This window comes from Anopheles aquasalis, chromosome 2, assembly GCF_943734665.1.
Source record: "Anopheles aquasalis chromosome 2, idAnoAquaMG_Q_19, whole genome shotgun sequence".
NCBI classification, from domain to species: domain Eukaryota; kingdom Metazoa; phylum Arthropoda; class Insecta; order Diptera; family Culicidae; genus Anopheles; species Anopheles aquasalis.
Genome location: NC_064877.1, coordinates 56,773,466 through 56,790,646, shown reverse-complemented (window position 1 = coordinate 56,790,646; position 17,181 = coordinate 56,773,466). Strand labels below are relative to the sequence as shown.

The following is a 17,181-nucleotide window of genomic DNA, read 5'->3' as shown; positions in this document are numbered from 1 at the left end:
TACCCATAGAATCTCTATCGATTCGTCAGCGTTTTGTTCAGAAGGAGCCCATTTATCAATGCTGTAAGCTTCATTTCGATGGGATTGAATTAAAAAAAATTCGTAAGTGAAGGATTTTTGGTGGCTATGATAATACTTCAGGGTTATCAAATTCTACAGTTTCCAGAGCAGCCCAATTTTCAAAAGGGAGCGCACGTTATACAACTTTCAAGCAATCTCTTGAACCTATCATCAATATCTTAGATTTAGATCACATGTGATTCCGTGACTATCATCGATACCCATGCCTTACCAATCCCATTTCGAAATCAAAGTTGTCCGAAGCAGATCAATCCCGTGCCCCAAAATCACCCAGGCCATGCCCAAGAGGATTTCCTTTACACATCATACTCGATGTCACGTAGCCTTTAGAGGAGCCTTCCGGAGCATTATCAGCCCTTATAATTGAATTTGCTTTCCCTTCACTCTTCATATTCACACCTGGACAATTGAATCGATGAAATCCTTTAATGCAATCAAACCCAGAGTTAATCTGCAGCCTGTGACGGAAGAAAAGTTAACGAACTCAGAGTAGTGTCTTACACACAATACACATCACGCCTCCAGCTTTCACAAATCTTTTCTCCTTCTGCAAACCCCCAACAAAGATTCTGTGGCTTAAAGGACCTGCATGTATTGGGTAGAAATGGAGTTTCTATGGAATGGTTCATAGAAAAGGATCCAGTTTCTGCAACCTAGGGTAGCGCTGGCACTAATGTTCATCGTAGGACAAAGTTTACAGAAGTTTACTACGCCTTCCGTTTAATTGAATTACCATCCTCATCATCGATGAACTGCATACGTAATTATAAACACCGGTACCGGGTCTCGATCGTCGTACGCGCGAACGATGAGGACACAGGCTCCCGGTGAGTTCGGTTTTAATTTGCTGTTCAACTATACAGCTCTCAGCTTTTCTTTTCAACAGTCTTTTTCCTGGCATCGTAAGACATGGCGCTGGAGTACCTCTTTCCTTGGGGAAGCAAATATGGTGGACATTATTTATGCTGCCATTACTAAAGCAATTGGATGGTAGTGCGACATGGTAATGCATACATTATACCACTGATGAGAGTAACATCGTCGGTGTTAATGGAAGGTTGGCACAGCACATTACCTCCAGTTTCCATTAAAACTCAATTTCAGCAAAGCAGGATATCACATATAAATTTAAGCAACTAAACAACCGCAGCAGCATTATTTATGGAAAGTGTGGAAACAACTCAACTGTTTGGAATCTTCGTGGTTGATTTTTATCATTATAGTGTCTACCAACTGTTTTTTTTTCCTTTACGCTTATCACTGTTGATTGCCATGTACAGAAGATGCAATGTCATATAATCATTTATGAACTGATTATCAGCCTCAATACATACGAATCTCATAAAAATACGTTAAAACGTTGTTTTACTGAAGTAATTGAAATAAAGAAGTCGAGATACAGTAACTCTCTTTCTTGAGTTTATCCAACGCTTTACTATTGATGAGAATGATTTGACCTAATATCGCATTTTTTTACGATACATTCTAATTTATATCGTTTTCTAAAACACTTCCAGCTTATCCTAGAGAAAAATATTCATTTTTGCCCTGTCATATGGATACACTTTTATGTAATTTTGGTACAGGGTGCGCCATCAGGTGCTTACCTATTTTAAAGATGAATAACTCTGTCATTTTTCAACCAATTTGGACAAGTAGGCCAGTTTTAGAAACATCAGTCTATGCCATTTTAGTAATGAATCATTTCACGTAAAAAGAGCGAATTGAAATTGTTAGACTTTATATTGAAAATAAATGGAGTGGCCTCCTCTTTCGCCGGGTTTGACGGCGCTGGACTTTTTTCTGTGGTTCTTTTGAAAAGAAAGATTTATGCCAACAAACCAAAGACTATGAAACAATTTAAAGCCATTATTATAGCTGGAATTGCCAAAATAACTCCCAAAATATTCTTAAAACAATGCAAATAGCCCGAGAAAACGTTGCTTTTTGTATGTCGAATGAAGGCGATCATTTGATCGATATCATATTTTGAATTAGTTATCAATAAATGGCATAGAATAACCTAAATAAAACATGTTCATTTTCCAAAATCGGCTGAAAAAAGACAGAGTTATTCAACTTTAAAATAGATAAGGCGCAATCAGTACCTGTTGACGCACCCTGTAGGAAGATATTTCGAAAAGATACTTTTACAAGCCCGGCTTACGGTTTAATATTTATAAAACCTGTTAACCCAATGCAATGGATTGGGTAACCGTACGGAACGAAAATTAAAGGAAATGCATAAAATGATTAAATTCACTGTGCAGCCAGGGCAGGCACCATGGGTATTTGAACATTGCAAGGAAAAATGCACTATTCCCACCAGAGCCAGACCCAGACCCAACCACTGGCTGAAAGCAAACACCGCACTGGCGGTGATGGTCCTGACGTTGGTGCTAGCGCAGCCAGTAAGATGCCGAAGGTCGTAAAAGTCCATTACTGAGGGATTTATTACAGCGAGTGTGTAGGTAGCCGAGCTGCTTGCTACACTAGCTAGATGCTAGCTTAATGGTAGCGGAACAACTTAAAGTGCAAGTGACCTATTACAAGAGCTGCTGATCTGCACAGCAAACTGCAAACCCACAAGCCCAGTTGCGGCTTGCAGCAGAGTAATTCTCTGGGCCAGTGGAACAGTGACAGATTAGTCCCCATCAGCCGTACGGTGCATTCGTGTTCCAACACTCGCCGAATGTACAGCTGGAGGACGAAGATCCAAAAATAAATCCCATTAAAAGCGCGTCCGTTTGCAAATCCATTGCTAGTGCATTCCGCGACACAAACAGTGGCATAATTTGGAGTGACACTTGCGGTGAGTGCGCTGTTACAGCCATTAGCCCGGCCTCGGCTGGTTCGCTGTTAGGCTATTTTCAGATGCAACCCGATTTGGTTTTATCCGTTTGTTTGCATTGGAGTTCGAATCAGAACCCTTCCCCTGGTACGCCATCTGCCAATAATGCTCAAGCGACCGAAAGAGAGTTTTGCTAGATTAGTTCTCGAACCCCTCTGCTTCACCACGACGACGTTCCATTCCTTGCAGCAGTCCCCAGTGATATCATTTATCTGCATGCACAGTCTTCAGCTGCAGACTACTCCGTAAGCAGCAATGGCCGTCTGGTTCCGCCCTCTGGTCTGGAACTCTGCATACACTAACTTTTCTGTGCGACCGGAAGAAAAGAGATTATTTCCACTCGCTCGCTGAGGCAGCAAAAAAGCTCATCTACTTATAGTCACTCGGTGCCGCGATGCGTTCGAGACCGCCGTTGGGTTACAGTAGCAGCTACAGACGACACAGCACCAGCAGTGGTGGCTCTACGCAGCCACAAGCAAAGTTTAATTGACAGGAAACCTTAGGGGCATTCGGTGACGCCCTGACGCAAGCAAAAAAAAAACATTCACAATACCGACCTCCGAGTTTCGGTTTTGATTGGATCTCGCGCCTAGCTGCGTGTGTAGAGGAGGATGGTGCATGGAATTGCAAGCATGGAAATTGGTTTGCAAACTGTATTCCCACCCGCCCGGATGCGCAGAAGATGTTTCAATTCACAAGAGGTGCAGAAAGTCCTTAACCGGGGCTGCTACTCTATGATCGCTACCTCAAAGACCTCAGAGGTGCCGATCTTCACAGGTGATAAATGCATTCCGGTGCTAGTTAGTAACAATCTTCATTCTGTCCTTCACGCTCTTCGCGGGCTATCATGACACCTCCAACGGTGCCACGCCGCTAACGCTACGGAAGCGTGCAATTTCGTGCAATGGCGGTTGCACTTCCGGGAACAGATGAGACGGATCAAAGGTAACCTTCATCAGCATTCAAAGCTCGCGCAACAAGGCCCCTCGGGGGCACGAGAACGTTAAAGTCATTATGCCCTCGTTAGGAAGCGCTACATTAGATCAGGTGTTGCCTTTGAAGTGCATACCCGGTGCCCAGATAACATGAATATCACCGAGTTCGCGCATCTGCGATGGTTGCTGCAAAAAAAAAACTGGAGAAATCTTCCACACGGTAAAGGGAATGGCCACTGGCAAGCTTTCCCAGGTGACCACCTTCGCACATCGCCCGCGACATATGGAGCCATGACGACACATGAGCTAGTGTCCGGTGCAATCGGTCTTCATTTACGGCCGCTGAGGGCCAGCGTGTCAGTGATCATGTAGCACGGGAAGGAGGGAGGGAATAAATATCGCATCACGTCCTGTGACATGGAATTTCCATTTAGGATCATCCGATGCTACCGGATATCGGTGGAGATAACGTGCACACGCCGCAGTGCTGCCATCTCGAGATTGTATCGATTTACATCGACACATTTCGAAGGTTATTTATAGACGGATCAGAAGTTTGGAGGAAAATGGTCAACGGCAAGTGGCCGTATGGTGTTTCGGGCATTTATTTTTTAAAACATCAGTGGTCTTTCCATAAGAATGAGATGCAATGCGTTTCTATATTAACAACTGAATGCTTAGATTTCATTTAAATTTGAAGACTGGTCAGGTGCAGAACCAGATTGACGCAAAAGCCTGAGTACATCCATTCCAGAAGAATTTATAAATGTAATATTTCAAAACATTACCTACTTCACTTTTAGTAAAGATTCGTATTAGTTTCAGTTCTATCACATTCCTTAATTTATTATCTAGAACTAGAAAATAATATATTACTCGCATAGGGCAAGTATTGTAGAGTATATCAGTGCTTATTATCATCCGATAATATTCCCAAAAAGTAATTTTTGCTTTTGTTATTTGACACTTTATAAGATAGCAATGATCATTGTTACCTGTTTTTTATTAGATCGTTGCCACCGAATGCCTATCGAAAAAAGGATTGATGCATAAGGTTTATCACAAAAATACTCCTGATACGTGTATCCCAAAACGATTTCGCAAGAGAGAAGATTCCATACTTTTACACGTACAAAAATTGCGCCCAGAAGTATCATAACATCAAATCAATCAATAAAATCAGATTCATCAATAAAATTGCAAATTTCTAGACGAAATGTTGAAAATATCGTCTCGATTTGCGCAACATCAACATTCCCTCGCTTATTTTGAGGGTACTGAATTCACAGAAATCATCATTAATGCTGGAAGTCCATATTGGAATGTAATATTTGAAACCAGTAATTGCTCCGGCATCCATCCAATCGGATTCAAATTGAAAGATCCGAAAACCAATAAAATATGCATTAGATTGATCGAAATCATTCAATCGAAAAGGAACCGGAGACACCAATGGTCACCCAGCTGTTCCCACCCAAAAACCATCCAGCATGCTGCGATAATCCGTGTTTTGCTTTCCGCTTCTTATCCGTCGTCACTGGGACATCTTACGAACTATCTCCTTCCTTGCTGGAGCCGTGATCTAAGGAAGATCGATGAATTTATCATTATTTCCTTCCTGAAGCCATCCACGGATGGTATCGGAAGTGGCACGCAGTTCGGCAGTGTTGGTTATTTTTTCAAATTAACTTTGCCGTTGTCCTTCTCATTGGCGGCCAAGCAAACAGAGCTGGTTCCGTATGCTTGAAGCACGCCCTTTTTGGGGACACTGGACACAAACAAACCGAAATTCATTTTCCCGCGTCATGTCAGTGACCAGGATGGTGGTAGGTCATTTTTCATTTCATCCCTGATCCTAATAAGCTGAGCAGAGGAGAGCTTGTTTTTAAACGAAAGCGGATCACTGAGCAACAGCATTGTCCATTGGATGTTGCAGGATGATTTATTGGTAGTTTAAGGAAGAAGCAGAGGGGCGTAGCTTTGCATGCCAGTTTGAATGCTAATCGCTGTTTGTTTGTCGCTAGTATACAGCTAGATAATTCCCATTTCACTGGTTTGAATACACGATATACTGTCGATTGGCTTCGGTGTAAGCACATAACTAGCCATCCAAAGGAACTGACTGAATAACAAACATTTGTAAATACTTCAACGTGACCTCAATATGCACAAAAACATCTTGCACGTTTTTCTGCCCACGACGCACGATTCATTAAGATTGAAAAACGACAAACGAATGAACGAACGAACGAACGAACGAACCGCTACCCACGCGACTGCTCCATTATGCCCTTCCGAGAATTGATGCTCGGTCTTTTTCCCAAAACCCCAAGATTAGCTAATAAACGCTATCGCTCATCTCATCGAGTGACGCACCTAATGTAGCGGCTGCGTAATCCTCAGAATGGAGCCAATAATAATGACATAGTACGCAGCGTGTCAAATGAACGAAGCAATCAAGATTCCTTTTGATTCGTCGGATCTCTTTACCAGTCCGTTATTATCGTTGACACGTTGGCAGATGGCACTGGTTGGCGTGATAGTACCAGGAAGATTCTCATCTATTACTCACGTGTACTCAGTCGGGTGAGCGAGTTCCGTGACTTCATACTCGGTTACTCTGTAAAATCTCCTAAAAACCCTTAACGAAAATAGCGAACAAATGACACGAACCATACGGGTCCGTTTCATCGGGTCAAGCCAATGAGATGTCAATCAAGCGGTGGAAAATGGCTCCGATTACGGGAGGACGCGACAGCAACAGGATGGACGCGATTACTATGCCATCAAATCACCGGAAGTCCATCGGATCGATACCGGCCGTCCATCACTCGCTGGATTTACGTCAACCACCCTGACAGCTAAGCGGGTGGTGTTAGCATCCAGAGCGAGAGAGGGAGAGAGCGCTTTAAATCTAGTAACCACCGGCCACGACAGCATCGAGTGGGAGCACCTTTACCACGCACACAAACTATTAGCATTGCAAAATGCTCATCCAAAGTGTCAAAGTTTGCTGATATTTTTTACCCCGATGGACCGGGTTTCTCTCCCCCCTTTTGGGGCGGGACAGCACATTTTTGTCCGGGTAAAGTGGGACCACCACACTTCGGAACGGATTACGCACCAGAGCCGATTGGAGGGCCATTTTTGTTCGTTACCCGCCCACGGATCATCTCAATAGGCCATCCGGTTGCTAGGTAATTTTGGAAAATATGAAAAGCACGTTAAGTGCCGAATAGAGGCAGGCGGGAGCTGTTTCTACCGGAGCATGGACGCACCCTGGACAACGGCCCTTCATCTAGGCGAATTTTGTGGCCAAAAAACAAGAAATAAGAACAAAACCGAGAAACATTCCAGCAGACCACGCATCCTGGAAAAAAAACTCCGGACGTCATCGTTGCTGACTCTATCTCTGGTAAGTACACGATTGATAAGTGATGACGAAGCACAGACCGAAAGATGGAAGCTCGCGGCATGGCATCGCTTAGTCACGGCTCAAATGTCACCGCGTCATCCCTTTTCGTCTTAACCGCTTAGAAGACACAGCGATGGTTAGTTGGTTGGCAACGGAACCGACCGCGGTCTTTTCATTCGAAGCGATGCGAGGCGCCTCCATTTCCGGTTCATGGTTTTCATTCTGTTGACGACTTAAACGGTAAGCGCACCAAGCAAACGGTGGAGACTGATCCTTGCTTTGCGCTGGTGTTGAGCTGTTGTACGGCAGCTGCAATGCGACACGGGCTTCATAATCGGTCAATTTGCTGTCCCTGCCAGCATTCTATAGCAGAACCGCCTGGTAACACATGGCCTCCAATGGAGGCGCCACAAATAAGCTTCAGTTTTTTCACAGGGTTTTGTGTGTTTTTTTTTTCGGGACAAAGCGAAAAGCAGGTCACCCTACGCGAAAGGTCAACATGGAGTGTGGAATACCAGAGGAATGTCAGAGCAGAGGCGAACAACCTCGCCAGATGAATGGCCAGAAGAAGGCAAAGGTGCAATCATTCAGTGTCAGGGCGGACGGTTGTTTCGTTCTCTAAAACTGTTACCTAAATTACGAGCCATCTGATGATGATTTACGTCTTCATAACTGAAACAGATCACGAGGCGTTCATACAGAAAGGCCACCGATGTTAGCAGAACTGGTCAAAAGTGATAAGCGAATAATTACAAGCCCCACTTCGGACTGACACCCGTCAACTGCAGCACGTGCGCTTTTGGCGAGTTGAGTAGAGCGCGTTGGTTTATTAACAATCCCAAACGTGTCTCACCACTGAAATCCTCCGCAAAGTTCCACAAAGTTTCGAAAACAATCCAAAAAAATGCCATTCCCTGGACAACCCTTGCCGATTGTGGCCCCCGGGGGAATCGGCTAATTAAGGGCGTTAAAAAGTTTCGATCAAAAGTTTTGACGAAGGTGAGACGAACGACGATTTTTGGCTGAAAGCACTCACGAATCAAGTGGGTGCGGTCAGTGGCATTGTGGTTGTGGGTGATTTAGAAGGGAGAAAAAATAAAGGTATATCCTGGCCAGTAACCTGGCTAGTAATAGGTGGACGAGCTAAGCCCTACAGACGAGAAGACATTCCTCAAAATGTTATCCATTTACTCTTGTTGTCGCTTGGATGTACATTATGATAGATTGGTTCCGTTTAGTAGGAAGGAATGGTTTCAAATGCAAAAAAATAATACCCAACTCTTCATGTTTTTTCGTTCAGTAGCATATGGAACTAATTAATTAATTATATGTTGCATTAATTGTATGAAGCTTAATTTTTCATATTTTTTCAAGTTTTTTCAACTCGATAGCGAACGAGAAAGCAGCCAGTCATTCCAAATTGTCAATCAGACATGCTAAAATGTTCAAATTTGAGCATTTTCTTTGAAAGTGCAACTTACTGCAATCCGTATTTCATCGAGCATAAATTCAATTCTTGTGAAGTTACTGAGCTGTGTTCGCTGCTAAACATAAGAAAACGTCTTTTATCACTATTTCAACAAAGTGTTTCTATTCTTCCATTTCAGATACAACCTTTGTCCTCATTTAGTAACTTCTGCTTCATGAATAATAATGATATCTTCTAATGTTGCTCGAAAAGTAGACAAGTTCTACACAAAATCACCAACATAACGTATGCATTAAAAAAAAGAGACAAAATTTGCCGATTTTTCCTGGGCAAACCGTCAATCGCATTGCAGAAACTAAAAATGCAGCATCAATAATAGTTATCTATGAGTCATCAGACAAAATTTGAAAGCTTTATCAGTCCAACTCTAATCGTGATGACGAAAAAAGCGAAGCAACTTCGTTCCGAGGTTTGCGCATTTCAAAAACGGTATCCTGACGCGACCAAAAAGATTATCGTGTGACACTTTTTGAGTGTCGGATATGGCCGTTTCAGTATCTACAAGATCTTGGCACTATTGCCCAACAATAATAGCATCACAAGAAGGCATAGTTCGGCACGGCCGACGACTCTGACCGACCAAAACCTCCAAAGGATGCTGATGACCGAGACCGAGGAAAAAGTGGTTACATCGCTGCGTGTGATTGGCCGTGAGATCGGTGCAACGGCCCAAATGGTTAAGAAGTATCTGGAGTACATAGCCAAACATGTCAGAAAGCTAATATCCCGGCCACTAATCTCAGAGCAGCAATTAATGTCATAGCGACAGCGGTTGACCACGATCGTCAAGTTAATTTTTTTTGCGCATCGCGACGTGGCGGTGGTGAATGAACGCGATACCTATCTTATTGTAGATGAAAAATTATTAAAAGGCACTTCATATTTTACTTCCCGCACGAAGAAAGTGAGCTCTAAAGTGAAATTCACTCACACACCAAGTTCCTCAAGAAGGCCCTCCATTGGCTAACAATCCGCTGCCCTTCTTTAACTCAGAACTGGTCGTGATCGGGAAAATTTATTATGCAAAGTGACTGTAGAAGGTCGCGTCAATCATCAAGGAACACTAATAGTACAAAGATCGGGGAGTCTGATCAGAAACGATACGCACAGCGATCGTTAGACGAAATGAAGCGGCTGAGTACCAATGTGATACCAAAGCTTGCGAACCCCCTCAACGTCCCCCAGCTGCTGCCCATCGAAAATTTCTGGGCTAACTTTAAACGTAGGATCTATTTTAACAATTTTATTGGAAAAACGGAGGAGAAATTAAATGAAAAGACACAGAAATAGTTGAAAAACATGTGCACAAATATGTTTTTGACTACCATGTCGAAATTACCGTCTAACTTCCAGAATCCTACTCGGAATGGCGTAGAATTTTTTTGCTGATAAACTGATAAACTCCCTTTCCACATGTAATTTACAGAACTCAATTATCTGTCATACTTTATTTTTTATCGCCATTCAAATTTTGTCTCTTTTTTTTAATGCATACGTTATTTATCACAGTATCTCAAACTCTCACTAATAAAACACTTGCGAGTTAGAAACGAGTTGAACAGTGTTTCTTTAAGCAATTGTTCATGAAATGTTAGGCTTCCCCTTTTCCATTGTTACTATGCTTTTCTTTGCAGAGCTATTAGTTATCGACTAATGTTATCATAATTGCATTGTTATGCTGTAAGAACATAGTTTTTTGAGCTCACAAATAAATGTCACATCCGTATATTCATTGAGCTGAACAATATCCGAGCACACGTTGAACCTCACGTAATTTGTCTACTTATTTTCAACCAGGAAGGTATTACTCAATGAAAATGCCAATAACTATCAAAATATTTCACGAGAAAAGTAAGGAACATAAAGGACGGGAAAAAGAAACTGATTTTTAAAGAGAAACAACACAATCATAAACCATTGAATAATACAATGATAGAAATCATTTTTATCGACTAAATCGACTATGCACAATAAGTTAAAAAATAGTCCATTCCAGAAAGGAGATGCATTTTTTGCATTCCAAACCAAAATCTTAGAGGATATCCAAGCAATTTGAAGCATAGCTTCTAACGAACTGTAAACAATAGCTCGCCTAAACGATGGTCAATTAGCGTATTTACTCTTGTCCCTGCGTACTAACACCAAACTGTGTCCGATTAACACTTTGATTACATTAACGAGAAACGCGATTGTAGGTCAACCTCATCGAAATCACTTGGAACTGCTGAATCTTTTTCAGCTGGAACACAAACAAGAAAACCCCTCTCACGCTTCATTTATCTAAGCTCCTAATGCAGTGTCCTAGCCGGACCAACGCAGATCCGAACAGTTCATCAGTTCATCTGGGTTACACATAGCAAGAAAGCGACCATCCCTCCCTGCCTCTTCAAACTGTGGCCCACTTTGTAAGGATTCTGTTTACAATGCAAGTCGGGGAAGAAATTTGGCGCCAACGTCTGCCAACTCCCCCCGGCCGTATCCTCCCGGGTCGTCTGCTACTCAGTTTAATTTGTTCACATTAAGAAGCTACGAACAACTCAAACATTTCAACTCAACCACCACCCCGAGTGTCACGCTTACCCGACGGTCCAACGCGTGCTTTCCATTGCTGCTCGTGCCAATGTCGGACAACTTTCCCCTGGCACACAATGTAGCACAGCTAATAAATTTCATATGAATCGATGTGTTCGATCCAGTTTTAGTTTTCCAATGGATTTGTCCTTTGTCTGGGGCTACGCACTGGCGTACCCCATGGCCTCCCCCGGGGAGAGTGGCAAGTGAGTTGTCTTTTGGAAAAGTTTCCATCTTTCTCTTCCTCTTTTTTCGTTCTGTCAAGCCAAAGTTAACCCATTCTGTGCGAGACACCATTGTTCACCACTGGCCCACTGTGGGCGGTGTGGAGAAACAGTTTACACCGACGATTATGTGCCAACGGTGACAAAGTTTCAAAGGAACTTTACCGTCCACTACTACGCAACCCATTCGAATGGCGTATGGCGAAGAGGATCCTCACCAGAAGTTAAACATTGTGACCGAGCGAAGGAACTCGAAAGGCATCATGCATCGATAAGGCATCGCAAGCAGCATGCGAGTAAAACCGTGCGTCTCTGTTGTGCGAAGCCACACAAAAGGCACTAGGCCAGTTTCCAGTACTTTTCCACCGTCGATTCCCCTGCAGACAGAGCTGTGACAGATGATATATTAGCTGCACGTGGCGGTGTGACTGAAATATACTTTCATTTTCAGCCAATTCCTTAAACATAATCGACTCCACCGACGGAACGCAGGTGGGATGTAGGTGCAGGATATCTTTTCCCGATTCCGTGACCAGCATTTGGAGAAGGAAGGAACCGTTTTCCTGTTCAAACCTAGCGTGCAACAGCTTGCCAACGACGGGAGCACGTAGCACATCGGGGTTGGGGAGAAGAATGCACAAGAAAAAAAAGGGATATAAATACCGATCGTGTTTGATTGGAGTCTTGGGCTAGAGAGAGAGAGAGAGGCAGGGAAAGTGAGCAGAGAAAGCTGCACATTCCAGCTTTCGTGTGTTCTGCATTCCACACGCGGAGGCGAAGGTTCGCGACAGTGCAGCATAACTAGAAGAAGCATCTCACAACCATCCAAAGAATGCTCCACGTAGCACACATTTTCTTTTCCTTTATCATCGCACAGGGACCACAGCATAAGAAACGAGGCTGAGGAGTCGCGGCCGAGTTTCGCCAGCTGTGTGATGGATGGCTAATAGTGGACTAGTCACTCCTAGTCTCAAGTGCCACCACCTAGTAGTGTGCCAGCTGCTAGAGGCACAATTAATAAAAAAAAAAAAAGGATACGCACACAGCCACGCACGCAAAGGCATGGAACAGGCGAGTGACGTTGTCACAACCCGGAAATGAGTAGCCGCTCTGTATCATAAGGCAGCCGCTGGTGTAGTGTAGTATCCAGTGGGAAACTTTGCCATGACAGGCATGAGTCACAAGAGTCGGGCCTGGCCCATTCAAGTGGCCACCAGCACCACTCACCAGCCGTGTGGAGCTCGAGCCAATTTGCTGATAGCAGCATGCACGACCAAATGAGGCAAACATGGAGGGAACAGGTCGGCGCGCTGCTTCTGCTCCTGGCACCCGCCCGGGGTGTGTGCCATTCCCCCCCCCCCCCCCCCCCCGTTTTATGTCCTGGTTCCAGTGTCGGAAAAGGACACCATATGGTGGTCCTATATCGCGTTGCTGGGCACTGCTCGATAATGCCAACCAGCTGACCAGCTGGTGAGCCTGGGAGCACACTTATTGATATTTATTGCCAGCCTGGTCCCTAGTGGAGGCGCGCCTCCTTCTTCCGCTGCCGCTAAACGGGAACTTACCTTCCAGCACGTTCGTGGCCGATGGCGGGTAGCGTTCGTCGGAGTCGTAGAGATAGTTGCTGGCACCGTGGGCCGCCGCGATGAACGCGATCACCAACCAGATCAACAGTCTTCCCACCGTGCACCTATGCATCTTGGTTCATTCACTGTGGCTCAGGGCTCGTGATCGCACAGACAGAGACACACCAACACTTTGCTTTCTGGTGCCCGTTCTCTACACTGCACCAAGGATGCGCTCGAGCACCGTTAACACCAGCGAAACACAAACCACTTGTGGCTCGTCAGTCCGTCCCTTTGCAGCAGGTGCGCGTCGTGCTTGTGACACTGCTGGGCACCTTCAACACGCGTCACGGTGCATTAGCATCCGGTCGTACACCGTCACCGAGGGTGCTACGGGTCCTTACAACGTGCTCAAGCACTCAAACGCACGCACGTCACAATCGCAGCCGCGCGATTCACACCAAACGGGATGGATGACGCTGCCTGCCTGTCTGTCTGCCGGATGTTGACGCTTCCGAAAGCCACCGTATCCAACAGCGAAATGTGTGAACGGAAAACGTGGCACACCGTACTTATATATGCGGCTACTAGCGGCGTCCTTCCGGTACACCAACACCAGCAACGTGCCGATGCGTTCGTGAGGCCGAACTGATACCGAACGCTGGTGGTGGTGCACGATCGGTACGCACTCGGTGGTGACTACGTGCCGGAGCGCTACCGCTCCCGGGTGTACTAGTCCGGGACCTGATACTAGTGTATCACCACCAATCTCGTCATCATCAGCATCGCATCATCATCATCATCGTGGTCGTCGTCGTCGTCGTAGTCGTCGTCGCACGCATCGGTTTGGTAGTTGTAACGTGACGCGCGATATCGGTCCACCTCGGCCACGGGTCTCGACGGTCTAGTATTTCCGCGCTTGCACCAACAGCCAGCACCAGCAAGGAACCTGGAACGATGTAATCGAAACGTTGGGAACGGTTTCTCTCTGGTTCGGTTGCGGCGGAGTGTTGGATGAAGTAGATCATAAATTCCTCCTTAAGCGACACTTGCTTTCCGGTGCGTGTCCGGTTAGTTTGCTGTCCGTTAGGGCCTCGCGGAGCAAGCATTTTTTTCCCCTCATCTTTGCTTACGCGGACACCGATACAGTCTTCCTTGGAGATAAGTCGCGCGTCGTCGATCGAAAACATCTTAAGCGTGGCCAGGAGCGCGCGTGCCCGTGCTTTCTGCATTAGAAGTTGACAGATTAGTAATTTCGTGGATCACCAATTGAAGATGAAAGGTCAAATGACTCCGAGAATGCAACGGCCAGCTTGCCGGTGGAAAGTCACTCATTGTTTCTAGAGCCGTCCAAAAATAGACTCCCATTTAGTAACCGAGAATCGATAACCATGGTCGTACGTTCCATCAACCATACTAGATACTGTTTTCTTTTCAGAATCATTGACCTATCGATTGGACGAAGAAGGAATGGAACATGGGAAAGTTATAACTTTTTAGTCTATAAAATGGCAATTTATCAGTGGATTTGTTAGAAATAATGCGAAAAGACGTAGTCATGCATTGAAATGTGTCATATTTTCAGGTGAAACCCCGTAAATGGAAGACACTACCGTGGATTATGTTAGTTCTGTTACGAATAAGAATGCATATTCGTGACAGCTGGAGCTACTGTAAATTATAAAGAAAGTAGCAGCAAACACAAACATCATTTAAACGGTTCTCGCTGCTGAGAATCATATTTAAAAAATAAATCACTGGAAAAACTAACATTTCCAAAGTTTGCAGTTTTAAATTGATTGCTTCGTGAACCATGACAAGTCCTAAAAAGAAGCTCACTCAATGGCTACTGGCTATTTATTTCATAAATGTGCCTCAAAAAATTAACTAATTAAAATGAATAGTTGTTCCTGGAGTATGAGCTGTTTTCTATTATCATTAACAAGCCGATAACTACGTGAGCAGACGCATCGCTACTTCTTAAATAGATGCCTTTATTTAAAAGGTAAGTAAAAATAGAAAAATTGAATGTGATTGTGTTTTCGCAAACATTCGTGCTACAAAACGTTCGCTAACATGGATACGTTTCGCGTCCCGTATGGCGATGAACTCGTGTTAACTACTTATATTGCCACCGATGCTTATATTGATACAAGATAGCTTCTACAAATATCTGTGTCAATTGCACATCAGACATGCCATCAACACGCCGCTCTTGTACTCCCGACGTGCCCACTACTCCATTAGCCATCTGGTGTTGCAGTCTGGCCCACAGGCGGCACCCTTGTCTCAGACAAAAGGAAGTCAACGCAACATGAGTCCGCTTCGTCTAAGGAGCGCAAAAAAGCGGGCAAACAGCAAAAACTAGCCGCATCCGTTTTGCTTCCCGGATAGGAACCGGGACCGGAATGTCGGGTGACCACTTTTATGACCCGTGCAGGACGAGATGCGCCAAACACTCTGTATCACATTTTTTAATCACATTATCCTGTATGTATGAATGGTCTCCAGCGTGTCTGTCGGTAGTAAATATGTTCCACCTCTCCCCGCTCTCTCTCTCTCTCTCTGTCTTTCTCTGTCTCTCTCCACATTCAGTTAAGTCATAAAAGCAGCAGGAAGAAGTCTTTTTAATTTAACCTTCCTTCCATTAGCCACTTTAGCACGGCTCGACTGAGGCGACGGAGCTGAATTCAATTAGAAAACTGGTCTCATCTCTGCCCCCTAACGGTGCCCTTAATTCGTCGTTGCATCTCAATATCGCGTGAGGATACTAGCAGGAGTTGCTCCGACGAAATGGTTACTACTATGTACGGGGCCAGCTATTTGTTTTGAGCACCAAAGCCACAAGGCGTCTCCATCGATTCGCGACTAGCGATCTGACAATAGCATGCAATCGTACTTCCACCAGTATGTTATGGAGCATTTTATGGGGCAAAATTGATAACGAGATTAGGACTGTACCAAAACAACCCTTTCGCTTCACTGCACGGTGCTTAGCAACGGAACCACTCGGCAGGTGTGTCGTGTTTTTAACAAACTTGCACATGGTTTCTAGATCATACGGCATTGAATACTGCTCCTTGATTCATATTTTATTTTGCAGTGCGGTGGCAAACGTGGAGCCAGCTCTCGATGAAGGGCCAATGGAAGTAGTATCTCAGTCAGCGCTAGCTAGCGACGGCGGCGGCTCGTTTCCAGGCTGCTAGGCTACTGCTATTTATCCGGTACGAAAATATACGCACAAACTGTATTTTTGGACCGAAAAATCGCACCCAAAATATAACACTAAACAGTGGAATCGCATCTCCCCATCCAGACAGAATGTCACTACAAATTCCAATCCATTTCTTGAAGGTCCCGGCACGAGTTCGATGCCACATTCGCACCGTATCGTGTGGACAGCAAGGAGATGGATTCTCCTTCGAACGGAAGAACGAAATGGTGCTTCGCTGACATTCGAATCTATGTTTGTTCCGGATAATCCACCCTCGGTCTCCCGCAATGACAAGCCGACACAAGAAGGATATTAAATTTTTCGGTCGCTTCGCGAGCAAATAAGACCTCCGACAACACGATTAAGGTCGTTCTGCTGTGTCTGCTGCCTTGGTCGGTGCCCGGTGTGTGAGCTACGCCCGAACCCCGTTCGTTACCATCGCATTCTGCCAGAAAAAGCGAGCAATTGGGAAATTTAATGTACACTTCCATTGTTTCTTCCCGGGTCAGGGTGTCAACGGATTCGGAGAAGTCGCGGTGTTCGTTTATTTGCCCGAGAATCTCATTCTACAGAACTGAATGCTGTAAAACCGTGAACTAAACGCCAATAGCAATGTGTGTCGCCAGTAGGCATCAATCGGAATACAACTACAGATAACTGTTCCGACAAGATTACCAAACAGATTAATTTGTAATATATAAATTAGCAACAATTTATCAAAACCAGCCCGTCAATCCAGAAATATTAAAGCATATTACCATGCCAGGACCAGTACCTGGCAAATTAAGGAACTGTTTCGACTACATTAAACATTCTATATCGTTTCATCTATCCAT

The 17,181-nt window shown here is 44.6% G+C and overlaps 1 protein-coding gene across 1 annotated transcript in view; it reads right to left on the bottom strand.

Annotated features, from left to right (window-relative positions):
* LOC126571766 (uncharacterized) overlaps positions 1-13,660 on the bottom strand; it is a 25,357-nt gene extending 11,697 nt beyond the window's left edge. Inside the window, exon 1 of the mRNA XM_050230557.1 lies at positions 13,132-13,660. Coding sequence (XP_050086514.1) covers positions 13,132-13,264 — 133 coding nt within the window. The 5' untranslated portion in view covers positions 13,265-13,660. The remainder of the gene's footprint in view (positions 1-13,131) is intronic.
* Between the last annotated feature and the right edge of the window lie 3,521 nt (positions 13,661-17,181).